The sequence below is a fragment of the Buteo buteo genome, chromosome 10 (assembly GCF_964188355.1).
Source record: "Buteo buteo chromosome 10, bButBut1.hap1.1, whole genome shotgun sequence".
NCBI classification, from domain to species: Eukaryota; Metazoa; Chordata; class Aves; order Accipitriformes; family Accipitridae; genus Buteo; species Buteo buteo.
The window spans coordinates 41940282-41958862 of NC_134180.1; the positions used below are offsets into that span (position 1 = coordinate 41940282).

Here is an 18581-nt window from a genome sequence, read left to right on the forward strand (position 1 = left end):
CAACTGAATAGCAGAAATGCTTTCTGTTTAATTGTGGCTGAAGCTGAAGACATCATATAACATGGAGGTTTTTATAACTTCCACCTTAAGAATCTCCCCCCCTCAACAGTATCAGTTACATACTCAGTCCCTCACATTCTACCGCAGTGTAAAAGCTCCCTTTTTTGGACACGGTTCTATTTTCCTGTGCAATGGATTTCTTTTGGATCTGATACTCATTAAAGACAAAATGGTGGAGGTGTATGCATACATACGAAGTGGGAGAGGTATAATCATGTATTCATTCTTTTTTTTCTGGTAAGTTTTCCCCTTAAACAATGAGATCATTAGTGCATTCGACAATTACTGACTTAGAATTGCATACCAGTAATTGAGCTTTAGAGTTCACTGTACTTGTTGCCATTCAGACTATACTCATCTATCCAATACCCAAGAAAGATCTTTTTTTTTTTTTCTGGTGCCAAAGAAGTTCACAAGGTGTTTTAAATTTGTTCTTATCTACTGTCCCTTCAACCGATACATATACATTTTTACAAATGCTTCATATCTAACAGCTGTTTTTGTAAGGTGAAATTCACCTTTAAGTGAAAGATTTGAAGGAAATTACCAACAGGTCTTTACTGTGGCCTTAACAAATGCATTGATCCTAGAACAGACCCTCTGGAATGAGGTGCTTTTCATGCTTCACTGTAATATGTCTCCTTTCTGACATCAGACTAAAAACGAGAGGCCACAATAAGCATTAGACTCTTTGATTTCTTCTTGCTAGATCTAAATTATTACATACAAGTATGAGCATTCAAGGATAAATTAATTTTTATTTTAATATTTTGTAAAGCATTTAGAAATACCTCAGAATGACAAGGTGCTATAAAAGTTTAAGCTGTTCCACCACAGTAGCTAAAGGTTAAGAACCCAAAAGATTTCATTTTAAATCTAAGTACGCATAGAACTTGCACTTAAATCAGTCATCAGTTATCAAACAGATACTACTTTTAGACCAGTACTACGGAATGGTGGAACCCTGGACTGATTTGAATAAAAATAAAATGATTTAAAATAAATCTTAAAATATCTTAGCCAACAATGATGAGAATCTAGTGAAGATTTAGTATTCTGTTATTTTAGAAAATTATGTCATAAATGGGTTGTGAGATTTTGGGTAGTTAGGCAATATATGAATTATCAGGTAGCCCAATAGGACATACATAGGACAACATCATAAAGATGTGATATCTTATAAGTGGATTAGTTCATGTTTTCTCCTAAAGTAAATCTTTTGAACAATCTTAGCATTCCATAGGTATTTAGTCTTTTTTGAGGCACTCCTCCATACTGTTATTCAAAAGAAAGTTATGTTCCTAAGACAAGTAAGTTCCATCTGTCTCCTCAGTGAGATAGATGCATGCTACTTTGTGTACTTCGCACAATGCAAAATATGTTTTCATAGCAAATGGCATTAATTTTGTAACAATTTTCACTCTGTTGTTTTCTTACATATTGGTCACAGAAAAACAGAACACAGATTATACTCTAACACCTGACTTAGAGGTGATATGTGTAATCTATTAAAACACTACAGCAGTTAAAATAAAAGTGTCTTTTCAGAAGCAGAAAAGAAATTGTGGGTTTAAAAGGACAACTTGAAACCTGTGATATAAGAGGAAGTTTTATATACCACCGTCTTGTAGCTATATGAACACAGGGGAAAAAAAAAGATGGCTAGTACTACATTACTGAATAATTACCCATCTAAATGTCAGCTATGATCATGTGATCAGTCTTTTAATAGGCAAAAAGAATGTTCCCCTATGTCCATACTTAATATCAGTATGGAAATACAGTACATGTTCACCTTTCCCATTGACATCCTAATATACAGGCATTTTAATACAAGACATTTTGCCCCCTTTTTTCTTTCACCTAAGAGATAAGACATGTAATGTAAATGCAGAGATGCTGAGAAAATTTTAAAACTTGAAGTAGATTTAAACGTTTGTTTATTAGCGTGTGTTGTGTCACCAAAAAGGCATCAACTAAAGCTAAAGAGGTCATTAAAGCAGGTAATTACAAACATGTAGGGATATTCAAGAGAACATATCTAAAGAGCCTTAGCATTTTCAATTTTATATCCAACTGCTATCACTACATACAATTTTAAAAGCTTTTTGCAAAGGTAAATGTTAAAGTGCAGGTGGATATCCAGCCAGGCTGAGGTATAGTTTCATATTCTGCAGACAGCCACAAAATTAAAATCTGCATTTATACATAAAAAAGTATAAGTTTTTATTCAGAACTGCTTTTGTGATGTGGCAACACTAACAGAAAGCTTACTGCTCCCAGTGCCTCAGACTGTAGTCAATGGGGACATAGATTGTTCTAACCCGATTCTTCCCTCAGGATACAGGCAGCCTTAATTCAGCAATCATCAGCAGCTAGGTATAATATGCAGTTACTTTGCTTGAATCTGAGTACTTATTGCTCCATTCTGGGTGAGAATGTAGGACACCACATCATGACAAAACAATTAATTGAAGTATGGTATGAGCTGACCTTTCCATGACATGACAGATGCCAGTAGAGTTATACCAATTGATTGCACTAACAACAGCCATATCTCTGATCTGGCAGAGAGAACACCTATTGGCAACTATTCTTATTGAAAGGTTTCTTTGTACAGGATGAAGAAATTCCTATTTAGAATGAGGAGGAAAAAAAAAAAAAAAAAAAGACACATAGGCTCTCCTTTTCATCCAGGAAGTACCATCAAATCCTGAGACTAGTGTAGGAGTTAATACATGCAAAGACAAAATTTCCTTCTTGCTGATGAAAGCAGAGACTGCCATAGAAATCTGACCTGGGAATACCTTGAAAATACCTTCCTCTCTGTAGAAAAATAGAGTAGATAAATTTACGTGTCAAAGACATTAAGTTCCCTAACAAACTAAGTCAGAATGCTGCTCATTGGAAGAGTTACTTTTCACAATGAGAAGAAAGTTGAAAACAGTGGGATTAGATTGCTATCTAACTTGGTTTAAACTCCAAGGAAAAAATTCAACACATAACCAGGGATATCTGTGGGAATACTTAAGACAATGCTTTAAGCAACTTCGTGGAAAACAATCCCAAAGGGAAAATGTTTACAGTCTTTTAAGAATGCAGGGGTCAATATTTAAAGGGCTGATTAAATGCCACTAAAGATTTCTGGATGTGAAGTAAGTGGGAGTGTGGAGATACGCATCGTGCCAAATAATCATCTTTTTAGGAATCAAGAAGAAGCCATTAGTTTTGAGAGGAGGAATTGTTCACAAGACAGGGTAGGCACTGTGGCAAAGATCCTTAGTTTCTGACAGACACAGGCTTACTCCCTCCATCCCAAACCAGGAAGTACATAAACCAGGCCTTCCATTGCAAATCTCAACATAGTTCTCAAAAGGCCACAAAATTAAACATGCATCAACTGCATATATCTTACATTTTGTGAAGGCAAGGGTGTTCTAAAATACAGGTCCTCTCAATATACCAGGTTTGCACAACTAGTTGAGACATGCTATCACTCACTGAAAGAATGGGGAGAAATTAGTATAATTCTTCCTCCAAAGGCTTATTGGAATGTCAGTGGTTGAAATAGTAATTTTAGTATTAGTTCCAGGGGCAAATGCCCAATTTGAAACCATAGCACTGGCAGAGAACAGCAGCTGTTCTGGGGAGAACTGGAATCAGCAGAGTACTTGGTAGGAAAGTTGTGAATATTCTGACTGGCAGCGAGTGCTCATGAAAACTCGACTGTGTTAAAACTGTTTGACAAACAGGTAACGAGGACACAAAGCCAGGTCATAATGAAGACTGGCAGCATGATAAAGAATTAGGATATAGCTGCTTCTGTTTAGTTTCCTAGCAAGACTACTAATTAGGAAAAAAACCAAAACAACCCAAAATCTCCACACACAGGCCTGTAACTATGTGCAGCTATACTGCCACTAAAACACCCGATACTTTCATGCTTCCTCAAGTACTCTGCTATTTTTAATAAGGAAAAGGGATGTAATGGTCACAGATTGTAGTATTTTCAGCTTGAAGGCTTCCAGTAATTTTCATTTTTTGGTCAGCCAGCCTTGACAGAATCCCCAAATTTCCTGATCCCATTCCTTTAAAACAAAAATAAATCCCTTTTTTCCTAGAGGAAAAATCTTCTTTGCAGATCCATCATGAGAGCATATGGTACAATAGCTAGTGCAAAAATCTGCAGACATCTAGATAAATTTCAAACAGTGGTTATTCTATCCTGCTCAGAATATTTCTACTCATCATAATTCATGAATGTTAGTGAGGCCTCAATTACTGCACATAAATTCCAAAATATATGGGGCATAAAAAGCTCTTTAACCCAACAAAAAGGCATAACAAGAACTGATGGCTGAAAATTAAAGCCAGACAAATTCAAAATCAGACAGGAGAATTTTTTTTTTTAATAGAAAAGGTAATTGAACAAGGAACTTCCTAACAAGAGAAGTGATGGACTTTTATTATTATTATTATTTTTATAAATACTTTGAAGTCTTCAAATCAAGACTTAACCATCTTTCTAGGAGTTGTACTGCAAGGAAATAAAAGCTCTTTGGCTCTACATGGGAAAGATGACAAGAAAGTCTCTTTGTATTTTTTTAATATAAAAAGGTCACACCAGGTAACCTAATAGTTCCTTAACACTTAAAAAGACCACAATCTATACAGCCATAAAAGCAGGTTAGTCTACTGAAAATATACATCTTGAGCAGTCATAGTTTGCATCAAAAACTGTGACTGTAACTAAGTGGACAGATATCCTAAAGTGAACTGGAAATAATATAACTATAAAAAGGCATATTTTCTGAGAGCTAATGACATTCAGTGTTATGTTAGATTAATTAAAAATTGCCTTGAAGTGCCTTACTATGGAAAACAACAGTAAAAAATTACATAAAAGAATGCAAAGCAGAAGAGTTAAACTACCCTAACTTCCCTTTTAGCTCTGATTTGATAAAATCTACCTAACTTTCAATATTCATAGAGAAAGACCCAGAGCTGGGAAGTGCTATACGTATGTATGCATGCACACATGCAAGCATTTACCACTGGATACCTGGAAGTACATAAACTAGGACTTGCATTGCAAATCTCAATGTAGTTCTCAAAAGGCCACAAAATTAAACATGGTTCAACTACACACATCTTTTCTTTCCAGCTCTCCTGACCATGAGAGAGTCCAGAGCTCAGCTGTGTATTATAAACAATGAACTGCACTGCCTTGCAAGAGTAAACCAGGACTTCCTTGCAATAATCTGAAGTAGCACACAGCAACCTGAGAACATCTCCCTGTATAAACCAAAGAACAAAGTCACTGTCAGTAGCACATACCAGTTCTGCCAATGAAAGTTGGAACTTAGAAAGAAAGCAAACAAAGGACATTGTTAGCATGAACATGCCTAAGCAGTGGAATTAATGGAATGATTGACAAAAATGCCAGTGCAGGGTTTTTTTTGCTGAGTCAAAGCCAAACATTTTTAATATCAATCAACAGAAAGCAAAACTTGTTTCAAAAACAAGTTGTTTCATAAATACCCCCAAGATTTATACCAAAAAGATTCAAGCTTTAAAAATCACCATCAGCTTTTCCAAAAGAGATTAAAATTCTATAAGAGGAAAAAGAAATCAAACATACTACATGAGACATAAGTTACTAAATCAAGCCAATAACCAGAAAAATGTTGCAGTAAGAAAGACAGAATGTTCAACTAACCATTTGATGGGCGATTTCTGACATTTTGTGCATTATGAGTCATGGGAGATGAAGATGGACTCATTTGGCGTGTTCCTGTTGTCGGCGAGTAAGAGTTTAGATTTTGCTTTTTGGTCGTCAAAGGTGTCGCATCAGATAGCTGAAATGTAGCAAAAGACAAAGAATCTAGATGAATATTGGCTAAAGATAAAGAAGTACCTATGTCCATCTAAACCTACAACAGTTGTAAACTTCCTTCTGCATACTAAATACATTCTGACCTCTATCTTTCCTATCAGTAGAGTCACATATTGCACCCCAAACCAAACAAAGCCTCTCTGAACATTTACTATCTGGTAATAGATTTTTCTAAGCAATTCCTAACTTTATGTCCTCCCACTTATGGAAAGCCCATGTTATGTGTTGTGGTAGGTTGACCATCACTGGCTGCCAGGTGCCCACCAAGCTGCTCTAACACTCCCCCTCCTCATTAACATTAGTTCTACTCAAAAAAATAAAAAGCCCTTCAAACACTAGGCTCCCAGTTTTCATAAACAAAAAGTACGTGGATTCCAGAGATTCAGGTATTCTGGCATGAACACCTGGAGTTTTGTTTGTTTGTTTTTTTAAAAGCAGTCAAAACCTGTTATTATTTTTCCTACAGTATTGGGAATTTAAGACATTTGAATGATAAGAATGAAGAGTTATTTCTAACGATTTTCTAAACAAGTGTTAATTAAAAAAGACCCCAAATGAGTCTCTTAAATCCAAAATTTTGTCTCTGGCTTAGGATTTCAATAAGTCTAATTACATAAAAGGAGTTATTTAATGATGTTAAAGGAATTGTGCAGAGAAGTTTTCAGAAGAACTAGTCTGCAGTTCTGAAACATTAACTGGGATTATCTGGGACGCAGTTCACTCTCTAGATTGGATGCTGAATTGCAACTCTGAGAAACTGGGATTTCACTGCACTATTAACATACAGAAGAAAAAAACCAAACCAAAACCACACTTTGTTTGCACATAAAGGGCTTCAGCTCTTCAACAACTTGATTCCAACTAAGAAGTCCAGCAGCTTTAAATAATGCCATCAATGACTGTCAAAAAGGAGATGTACACAGAATAGAACACATGTTGCACTTAAAGACGACTCTGCTGCCATCAGCAGCATCTTAATGTCATCTTATACTCTTAGAAACCACTGCTCAAGTGGTTACAGGATTTTCCAGGTAGCTGAACTTGAAGTATTATCCAATATGCATGCTTACCAGACCTACAGTACTTCACTGCTGTGTAACCAGCTGATCCAATAATTAAGCAAAAGAGCTGGAAGGTACACCATGTAGCAAGCTGGAAAACACAGCTTCAGAAGGGCAGCTTTCTCATTCTTACCTACCTCTCATGTCAAGGAGAAAAAGTCAGCAGGCATGTAAACTACTGCTTCCAAAAAAGACTAGCCACCTCTAAAGAGGAGAATGGAAGTAGTGAGTGCACAACTGATTTCACTGTATTAACATCTGTCACACAAAGATTAAAGGGACATTTTGGGCAAAACCACTTTTTCCAGTCCCTTTCAAAATTTTCTCAAGGGCTTAAAGAAGGGCTGTCTAAACACAGTGAAACGGACACTTTTTTCCTATGGTTTAATGTTTGTTTATTTTCCTCATGGAAACATAGTATCATTAAAGCCAATATCACAGAAAAACGGAGTAAGAGATTTCTTGATTTTTTTTACTTTGTTCCAATCCTGGGGCTTTGAATTTGAGGAGCAAATTAATTTATTTCTACTTTTGCAACTGTATCAAGCAAAGGAATGACTCATCCACTTCCCAAACAACCAGCCTTTTCTACCAACTTAACTCTCATTCCATCTGTAAAACTATCATTTTTCTTCATGTCACTCATAACAGTCACTCAATTTCATACAGTATTTTTTCATTGGAAGCTTTATTGTACATGATTATTCTGTAATCTCTTTAAGTTCCATTTATTAATGTTACAAAAAGTATAATAGGTAAGCATACTGCACTCTTTCAATACCATGAATGAAATAGGCGAGGATCTGGGGCTTATAGTCATTAAAGAATGCACAGTACCTAAGCCAAGTTGGGAAAAAACCAAACCAAACCAAACAAAAAAACCAAGTCAGACAACCTGATATTTGCACTTTGGTAACTGACATTTCCACTGCAATTTCAAATTAATAACTCATTTACTCCCTTTTCATACTTAATCATATGTTGTCCTGTTTTGCTGGAATAAGACCCTCACACTACTGTTTTTCAAACCAGATTAAACAAAGGGCATACAAATCTTCAAGTCCAGTAAGGATTCCTTAGCACGGGAATCTCCTGCGTGCTCTGGGAAAAGGGTCTGCTGGGGACATGGTTGAGAGCAAAGGCAGTCTGAGTCTGGAGCATGGTACAGAATGGAAGGACAACTCTGAGAAAGCCAGAACCTCATAGGTTTAAGGTCTCACAGATATCCCTTGGAAAATTTAACTACAGCAATTTTAGATCTCAAAAGGTGTGTACAGGTGGCAAAAGTGGTATTTTTAAGGCCAATAATCAGGTTCACCAGGTAACATGTGTGAAAGCCACAAGTCATATCAGGATGCAAGTCCTATCAGATCACAAAGCTACATATACAAAGGTGACAAAACCTCTACAATCCAGCAGAAATCTGGGACCTGGGAAAAGGTTACATTTCATTACTGAGTAAATTAATGATAGAAAACATGAACGTTTATATAATTAATCTTAAGTCGTTGAGGAGTTAAGGAAACTTCTAAAAAGTATACATTTACAGAGGCCATAAATATAAAACTAGGACTACAAACTGTACCTAGAAGTAAAATGGACAATTATGTAACCCTCAGAAGTTTTCTTCTCAATTGCAGACAGTTAGCAGTTGATTTAAATGTCCTGAAGCACAATACTCCTATTTTTCACACCTACATGGATATGCATACTCTTGTTATCTGTATGAATGAGTGTTTTTATTACAGCTTCTACGATGTTCTTGACTTCACCAAAATTTCAGGATAAGTTCTAGAAGTTAATGTGTCGTATAAAAGGTAAGTCTCCATTATTGGCTTTCAGTTTTCCACACTGCAATATTACTAAATTCCTCTTGGTTATATAAAAGTATAAAGAATGTTCAATATCCCCTCTAAAAAGAATACAGCATATTCTTATACCCCTTTCCTGCTCTTCACCACTGAACTCCTATTAAAATATCCTGATCTTTTAATTGTCTTCATTTGAAGGCATTTCTTGTGCCACTTGTACCACAGCCTATGTTCACACTTATTTTCTTCCACAGAATGATACAGGTTCAAAGTATAATTTCTGCAATTATACTTTAAAACAGAGTGACAGTACCTTCAATTCTAATTCAGGTGAAGATAAAATACTGATTTATGCAATGGCATTATACTTCCAGTGCTACTTGCTATTCTATTTCTGATGTATCTTATTGCACTTCTACATAAAGCTGCAGTTTTGATGTTTTTCTTCTCCTACTCTGCCTTGAGTGCTAACCCTTAATTTAGACCCTAACAGTGTTAGTATTGGTCATCAGTAATATGACTTACACGGTATTTCAAAAGATTTAATTTGCTGCCCTCTTACCTACTTCTCTTATAGCTCCTGGATGTTACTCTGTCTTGCTTTAGTCTTGAATACCCCTAAATAATTTTGCATCAGCCATATATACTCTTTTTGCAGTCTATCTGTATTTAAACAATACTTGGTAGAAATCTTCAGTCTGTTGTCACTAATATTTTGCCACATTCAAGCAGGTTAAAGAAATGTTTCAAATCATCTTCAAATGAAATATTAATTACAGTAAAGTAGCAATGCCACTTTAGGCATTTAAATGTCACCAAATCTCTTTTGTAACAGGGCGAGTCTTCAGTCTGCTTACGCTTTCAGGATATTTTTCCTGCTTCAACAGCAGTCTGCTCAACTGCCATATTTCTGGATATGAGCTGAGACTCCTTTGAGCAGCTACCTGAAAAAAGTTACTGTAGTACTTCAAAAGACAGTATTTGGCAGTAAGAATTTCTCTTCCAGGAAGAATAGTCTTAGTCCAGTTACACAATTTTTAAATTATACCATACTAACATTACAAAATCTAAAAATATTTATTTCTGATCTGGTTAGTTCAGGCACGCTTTGGGTAGTCTGACCAGCAGGTTGAATGAGGGCCTCCTGAATAACAGGAAAGAAATTGTAGAAAACAGCAATGGATGCAGCAGAGCTAAAACAGATACATCATGCACACCATGTGTATTTATTACCTTACATTCCTTCCTACCTTCTATAATGTTATTTGATTATGGTACACTTTAAATCTTTGACATGTATCTATCTGTTAGAGGCACCATATGACCTAAAAATCATAGTGTAAACCTACATTACTGAGATTCCAATAAAAGTTTTTATCATTCACATGGGCTTTTGTTAAGCTTTTTGCTGCACAAGAACCTGCACACAGGTAACCATCAAGTAACTCTTTCTTTTTATCTTATGGGGAGGGGGCAGGGAAGGAATAACTCTAAGACAGAAAAAGGATTCCATGTAATTTCAGCTGGACCACTCATCTACAAAAACGTTACTACAGCCCAAGAAACAGATGCAAAATTACAGTCACAGCTGCATTGTGAGCAGAACAAGTTGGGTAATGGTACACTAAGCTGCTAATTAAATTGCTAATGATTTTTTTTAGTGCCACTGCGGTATTTTGCCACCTTTGTTTAAATTAAGAAAAAAGTATCTAGAAAATTTTTAAAATTGCAAATTTCTATCTTGCTAAATACCAGTGAGACCTCCAAGTATGCGCTGCATATAAACAAATCTCTTCAAAATGACACAGACATTGAGATCTACTGGGAGCTTGTTTGCTGACCAGCTATTTCTCTGTATGTACTTTTCCAAAATTTTCCTTCTTTTAAACACTGCCATCCTCACAAACTCCTCTGTATTAATGTCTGCAGCAACACCCACTGTTGGTAGGAGCAGATAATAAACTGACATATGTCATGACATGCTGGTTCTGGGAGTATACTATAGCTGCATTTACAAAAAATAATAGCAACAGTACAATTTTATTTTTATTGTGATAACTGTGGTGAAATTTATTGCAGTGTTAGTACTTTATTGTTTCATTATGCCAGATTAGCTGAGGGAGGTAATTATATCCTTGACATGAAAATGCCTTTAATGTTTTCATTTCAATTTTGCAGTTTATAATATGCAGATTATAGTATTATCATAATTCCATATTGTTACATGTACAATTACATGGCAGAACATTTGCTTCCAGGATAATGGAGCTAATTTCTAATAAATGATTTCACCAAGGATCTTAACTCATTCAGCTCTTGGGTAAATAGAGATGGCAATTAAAATATGCCTATTTCTCCATTATTTTCAAGTGATTCATGCAGATGTACATTACTTAAAGCCAGGCAGTTCTATGACAAATGGAATACAATAAATTTTTTACTAATACTTTCAGCAGTAATTTTTTGCCTCGTTAAGATTTTTCTAGACAACATCCAATCTGTAACAATATAAATGCAACTCTAATGAAATATGTTTATATACACATATGCGTGCATATACAGATATATATACACATACATATATATACAGCCCAGATGATTCCATACACCAAAAAAATACTTACGTTATCTTTTTTAACAGTGTCCAACTTTAATGCTCTCTTAACTCTGCAAGAGAAAAATATGGACAAGTTTCATGGTCATTAGACACAAAGATTTCTGGTAGTAAGGTCTATAACCTGTAATTTTAGAGACATTTTCCTTTCTCTTGTTTCACATTTTTTACACTACACAAGAAAACTAATCTCATCCAAAGCAAATACATTAACTGATTAAAATACTGTGTAACAAAACCATTGCTTATTTAGAAGGACAAAGTGTTTGCATAAGAAAATCCAATTCTCCATTTTATACTAGAGATAAAAATCAAGACACTGAAGTGAAATTGCACTGTATATTTGTATCTTTCTCAAAGACCATAAACACTGAAAAAAATGCAAAAGCATTATCATTTACATACCTTCTGAGCAAGGGTTGAAATTATTTTGCCATTAGTAGAAATAATGTATTAGGCATTTAAAACACAGGTACAGCCAAGGTGAAAAAAGTAGTTCTTCCCATCATTTTAGCTCTTAACATGATTCAGTGCTACCAGACTATGACTTAACTGGGGAACAGATGCTCTATGTCTTTACAGGTCCCCAAACCATAAGAAACTATTTTCTAGTCTTCTTCACTATACTGATTCAGGAACATGCCAAGCTCTCTCTGCAAAATCTGCTCTGCTGAACTGGATGCCCAGCTGTTAATGGCAACGCTAGAAGAGGAAAGCTGAATATTTATAATACTTTATATCGTACAGCTGTCTTCTAAAGAGCAGTCATCAAAATTTTATTGAATGCAGACTAAATGCTCAAAGGAAAGAAAGGTCAACATAAATTAAGACTATTTTTCCCACAGACAATTGAAACTTTTAAAGCACATTCCTAAATCTTAACAATAGTTTAAAGCATTATATAAAAAAAAAGGAAAAAAAATTAAAATCTTTTTATAAGAACAGTCCCCAAGAAACATAAATGTTATATCAAATTAAACAAGATTTAGAAAATACATCATATTTCAAGAATTTAGTTCACAGTTTTCATCTTGGAAAAGAGTGTTTTGACTTGTAAGCAATTAAGATGACCACACTCCAAACATACCCTTTTAAAATTTTTGTTACTATTCCAAAACTGTAAATTAAAGTATTGGAAAAATAGAATGAAAACACATCTTTAAAACATATCTCAGGCAACAGTCTTATGAGTACTGTTTTACAACTATCTCTTTTACAAAAAGGGGAAGAGAAGTATCCTATCTTAAAAAAAGCCAAGTAAACAGGTAACATTTAAATTAAAAAAGCATGTGAACTTCTTGCCAACGGGCAAAGCTGTAACAGTTTGATGGAATTCTTTACAATGTATTTCTTTTTTAAATAGAAACCCATATTGCTTAAGGAATGCAGACTCCATTACATCTTCCACCCCAGTGGCAGCAGAGAAACATTATATTTATTAATACATCTACTCTGAAAGGATGCTCTAGGGGCCAATGCATTTGCATGTTATACTAAGGCATGTTATGATGGAAGTTTTTATGATGGACTTCAAAAGAAGCTGGAAGCCAAAGTAAAGCAGAATCTGGACTCAACATAGCTGTAGGATGAAGATAAATAAGAAACTACATGAAAATCCCACTGAATCATAAACAATTAGAAAATTTCTTAGAGAGAAAATTGTGGACTGGTCAAGACTGTTCTTTAAAGCCTGTCAAGTACTGTGTACAGCAATAGAGCTGCAGACAGCCCAAATTTCTCTCTGCTGGCCTGCAAAACCCCTGCAAACACCCTGAGCTATGGCAGTGAAGAGGCAGCCTCATTCCAGGCAAGCACTTCAACGTTGGAAGGAGCTGCATGGATACAATTTTGGCTTCAGGAGCTCAACTTTGTCTCACTTTTCCCAATCCATCCTACCCAGCAACCTGGTTTGCTTGTGGACTTGTTTTTAGTGATTGTCTTTCCCGTGCCACAATATGAGAAGGTAAATCTCTGGCAACTGTGATTCACTCAAAATAAGTTAAAATTTGTGCTCTTAGTCTACACACAGTCCCTGGCTAGGACCACTGAAACAAAATTCATCCAGACATCTAATGTGCAGACCCAGTTAGCCAAAGTGTCTTCTCTCAGATCTTTCAAAAGATGAGCATGGAGAAAAACCAATACATGCATCTAGGTGCAAACAAAATTCCTAAAGTATTTTAGGAAACACCATGGAAGAAGTGCACAAGCTTTAGTTTGGTTTAGGCTAGAAAAGCCTTGCTGTGACTATGGAGCAGAATCAAATGTCAGAGTGTGAACAAGAAAAGGAGATAGAATGTGGCATATGTGATGACAATACATAATAACTTATTTACCTGAGTTTCCTACCCTTGAATTGGTTCAAAATTCCCTGAGAGGGCTTAATTTATTTTCTTAACTATGCAGAGTATGGTGGCACACGTTTATAGCTAGCTGTATAACCTGCAATGATTATTTTGCCCATAATATTTATCAGGTTAAAGAACTACATATTACTTCTATAGCATATTGTTCATCTATCATTCCAGGTCATGTTGTCAGTTCCTTGTTAATATTGGGAGACCTTTACTCACTTGAATAGTGCTTTGATGAAACCACTTCTCAGCTTAACAGGAACTGCTTAACAGTGAAAGTCTGGGTATGCAATTTAACTTTCAATAAAGAAATGGGGGGGTTATATTGTTTTTAATTCCACATACACTTAAACTTTCCTTCACTATTCATTTATGAATGAATGCAATGGTAACAGTCATGTACAGATTTAATGCACAAAAAAGAACATACAGAATCAGGGACTTGATTATATTATTTCATTAAAAAAACCCTAGAGAATATTGTAGTGCATTCTGAAGCCATTTCAGTTCGCTTCCTCTTCGGTTTCTGCTTTCACTGGGGGAAAAAAGAAAACACCACTATGCTATTTACAGATCGCTTCATCTTCAAAACCTGGCAGCAAAAATGTCTTATTAATTGGAAAAGCAGAAAGAATACATGATCATTTTCTATGTTCAGCTTACATGGTAGTTAAATTCAGTGTGCAACCAGTGAGAAACAGACTTAAACACAAAAAAAAATCAAAGTTTGTGGACTGATGTTTCCTTTGTATTACTACTGTCTGGCATGATTACTTCAACCAGCGGTCAGGAGAAAGACTGGCAGAAGTTGGAACCTATGGTAGCTCTAACATAAATTATCTTTGAAATCGCATAAGAAGCCGTAAACTGGGACAGTATCCCAAGCGTATATTTAGGCAGCGTAAGTTTTCAGCACCTTACTGCTGAAGTTAGCAACATCCTCCACGTTTTCTTTACGGTTCTTCAGAAGCCCACAATTAGCAAACACACGCAAGAATAGCATCAGACTGACATGACTACTGCTCAATAAATTGCAAAGAATAGAACATGAAGAGGATTTATTCCCACTGGAGGCAATACGAAGAGACACAGCCTGATGGAAAACGGACCTTACCACCGCAGGCCTGCAACACCTTCCCACAGCAGCACTAAACCCAGGTGCCAAACTCCGCACAACCCACCCGTGACATGGCTCCTCTCCCTCTTCCACCTCCTACCACGCAGCCTTGCAGGCTTTATCCGCGGGGCGTGAGGCGGCCGTGGAAGCCGGGAACAGACACATAACGTACAGAAAGTACTACCCATGCCAGTGGGCATCGCCCGCCCGACGTCCCTCAGGATGAAGGCTCTGCCCCAAGGAGCCACCATCTTAAACATTTCCCGCTCGCATCCAGCAACGGGAAACCAGAGCTAGAAACAAAACCCGCCCTTCCCCACGCTAACGGCGTGCTCCTCCCCTCTCCGGGATCACCCGAGGAGCACATTTCTCCTCAGGGAAAAAAACCTCACCGCCGTATAGGAAGCCCGCAGGCCGCCGGGGAGAACCGCTCCGCCTCACAGCGTTCCCACCACGGGCCCTCGCTTCCTCGGCCGCCTGCCCCGCTCCCCTCCGCGCCCTCAGGGGCCGCCCCGCTGCCGAGAAGCGGCTCCTAGAACCGACTTTCTCCGCTCCGCCACCCGATACCTACGACATCGCGGACGCCCGCAGCCGTTCCCGCCGCCGCCTTTGTAGCTCTCCCGCCGCCGTGCACCGGCCAAAAGCCGCCGGCTGGAAACGGTGCTGAGAGGGCGGGTAGGCGGCTCCGGCAGGGCGGGACGAGGCCGCTCCCGGCAGGCCTGAGGGGAGAGGGGTCGGTTCGTCTGCTGAGCTCGGTGCTGCGCAACGGTAGGAGCCGGGCCTGGGGAAGGTTTGGGCGGGAGGTGGTGGGTGGCGAAACCCGGTCCCTCGGGGCTGCTGGGGACGCCGAGCAGGGCGGGAGAGTTGCTTCCTATTGAGGGGCTGGTGGAAGGGGATTGTTAATGTCTTTTGTGGGAGGGTAGGTGGTGAATTTTTGCCCAAGAAGGCCCCTGCCCCCACCGGAGCGCAGTGGAGTGAGGTTCATGTGGTAAAAGAGTTTCCTCGTTTCAGGTGAGCGAGGCCTGGGCTCCGAAGCTTAAGAAGAAACAGCAGCGGTGGGAAGGTTCCCCGCTGGTGTGTTCGCTGTGAATGGAGGCGAGCCTCGGTCTCGGACCCGTGACGAGAAAGGTCGGTATTGCCAGGAAAGGTACGACTTAATTCCTGGTTGGAAGACGGTTTTTATTTGTTAGAATCATAGCAACTAAAATTGAAAGCAGTAGTTAGGCTGCGTTGTCCTCATGCTTCAGCCAAGGCCAGATTGCTCCCTTCTGTCTATTTTGTCTAAAGTGTCATTTGTCCGGTAAAAATTTAACAACCTAAGCCATGGGGCTGCTGGCAGTGCTGCCACTAAGCTATTGCTCACTGGATTTCTGAGCGATGTATTGGCAGCACCTCTTGGCAGAACTGTGGCCCACGTAAGAAATATCTTGGTAATGGGAAGTCTAAGGAGTATAAACGAGAGTTCACATTTTATAAACTAGTTACTGGAAAATTAACATTTATTCTTCTTTTCCTCCTTGACTTTAACCCACTTCCATTTTGTGTGTGTAACACTGGTGCTTAATTATAGTGACACCCGTTTGCAGTAACCAGACTGTATCACAGTGTCCCTATGGGGTCCTTCTAATGCCAGTGTAATATTAAAGTGTCAGGCAGGCGGTCTGTGTATTATAAATAGGGTACTTCATCCATGATAAGCGATTATTATCTTTCTTTCCCAAGTGTAAAAGACCTATATAACTCAACAAGGTGCGAGTGATTTAGGCCTCCTGAGTAAAAATCCAATGAGTCCTGAAGGGGACCCTATGATGTTGTTGTCTTGTTGCTGAACTTGAGATATTCCATTTATTATACTAGAATATATTTTCTGAAGTCAACATTGGGTAAAATAATATGAGAGGCTGTTAGACCGACAGTACAACACGATTTAGTGTCCCTCTGCGATGGCCTTCTAAAAACCTTAATCACCCTTGGTAAAAGCAGAAAGCTGCTGTTAAAGTTTGCTGGCCGTTGGTGAGCAAACAGCATTAGTTACTGCTTTGAATTGTTTTAGCAATTTAGAAAAAATGCATTTTGTATTTTTTTTTCCATTCATTTACAATTATATGGGTAGTGTTCTCATACTTAAAAGGCCTAAGTTGCGCCAAGTTTTATGCACAATCTTAGCTTCATGCTTGTTTATTTCTATTAATTATATTTAGATAACTCTTAAAAGTAGAATTGTGTGCTTAACTTCACATACTTGAAGGATTAAGGGTTACAATTTTGACCAATTTTGCTATTAGCAAATTAGTATGTTTTATTGAGTTATAACTGTAAAAACAGAAAACAAAAGCCCATTCTGGTATGGGTTGGCACCAGAAAAAAAGTATGTAATCAATTTAATAATTATTATATCCCTTTTTTAACACTGAGTGTTATATGGTGTTTATGACATTACACAGTGTCTCTGCCCAGTTTTCCAGCTAAATCAGTCTTGGAAATATGAAAGTCAGTTTTTGAGTGAGGGAGGAAATCCTGACAAATATGCAGTTCAATATAGACATGCTCACATGTAGTTTTCACTGGAGGACAAAGGGGGCTTTTACTCTGCTGTTGACACAAGAAATATAATAGAGAATCCAACATGATATGAGCCAGTCATGATCATGCAGCCACAGAGCTTTCTCCAATGACATAAACGCTGCATCCATTCTTGATAATATTTACTTTGTTATTGTTGTTTGGTGAAAAAGTCTTTTAAATAATTCTGTGCCTCTCACACCTGTGGCCATGTTTAAATTGGCATTTTTTTCCTAAAAACACTCCACCTTTGCTACTGCTGGTGAGCTGTAGCAACAATGAGAGCGGCACTGGTAGGAAAACAGTGGTAGGTATCATATGTTCCTTAATTTACCATTTGGACAAATCATGCTAGGCATAGACAGTGGTAGGAAACTCATCAGAGTCAACAAGTGCGCTTCTGTGCAAATTGTCCCATTGTTTCTGTCATTAGAAGAATTTAGCTAGTGTGGCAAGAGTAGAAATTCTAGTGAAAATGTGTAGTAAGGACAAGTCCTAGTGGTTTATTTCTAAACATGGATAGCAATGGTTTGTATCACAGATAACTTGAAAATTTGTTTTTATGCTTTCAAATAACATGATTATATAACCATTGTCATATCAAATGGTCTGAAATTAAAAAACCAAAAACAATAAAATGAAACTTTGTTTGTGGATCTCATGGCGCTTACCTCCAAGCGTAGATAGTATTTCCCAACTGAGATTTTGAGAATGGAAAACATATGACCCAGATGTTAAGATAATTTGTGCTAGTCTGTGTTTCAGAGGACAAAGCAGAGGTGTTATTAAACAGGCAAGACAGTAACAAATTCTAACTGTAATTGTATTCTTCACAGAATGGCCAGCAGTCCTGAGAATAACGCATCCCCCTCCGTTCAGAAAGTCATGCGCTTGGAAAGTTCCCAAGGAAAGAAGTCCCAGCATGCAGAAGAAGCGATCTTTTATATGAACTGCCGAGCAGCTTATCTAACTGTTTTCAAAAGCAGTTTAGAAAATATTAAATCAAAAGAACAACTCAGTTTAGGTAACGATTAGGTATTTTTTCCCCCTAACTGTTGTGTGTGATGATTACAGTGGGTAGTTTACAAACAGCAGTCAGCAATTCA

At 37.5% G+C, this 18581-nt stretch overlaps 2 protein-coding genes across 4 annotated transcripts in view; one reads left to right on the forward strand and one right to left on the reverse strand.

The window, feature by feature from the left end:
• ITGB3BP (integrin subunit beta 3 binding protein) overlaps positions 1 to 15610 on the reverse strand; it is a 35528-nt gene extending 19918 nt beyond the window's left edge. The window contains exons 1-3 of the mRNA XM_075037288.1: positions 15485 to 15610; positions 11453 to 11495; positions 5780 to 5918 (exon numbers count right to left, since the gene is read on the reverse strand). Coding sequence (XP_074893389.1) covers positions 5780 to 5918; positions 11453 to 11495; positions 15485 to 15489 — 187 coding nt within the window. The 5' untranslated portion in view covers positions 15490 to 15610. The remainder of the gene's footprint in view (positions 1 to 5779; positions 5919 to 11452; positions 11496 to 15484) is intronic.
• EFCAB7 (EF-hand calcium binding domain 7) overlaps positions 15573 to 18581 on the forward strand; it is a 30644-nt gene continuing 27635 nt past the window's right edge. For 2 of the 3 annotated variants that reach the window (XM_075037285.1, XM_075037283.1), the window contains exons 1-3: positions 15573 to 15681; positions 15925 to 16041; positions 18312 to 18499. In XM_075037285.1, coding sequence (XP_074893386.1) covers positions 18313 to 18499 — 187 coding nt within the window. In that variant the 5' untranslated portion in view covers positions 15573 to 15681; positions 15925 to 16041; position 18312. Of the gene's footprint in view, positions 15682 to 15761; positions 15833 to 15924; positions 16042 to 18311; positions 18500 to 18581 lie in introns of those variants that run through there. The other variant, XM_075037284.1, reaches the window with a different exon arrangement.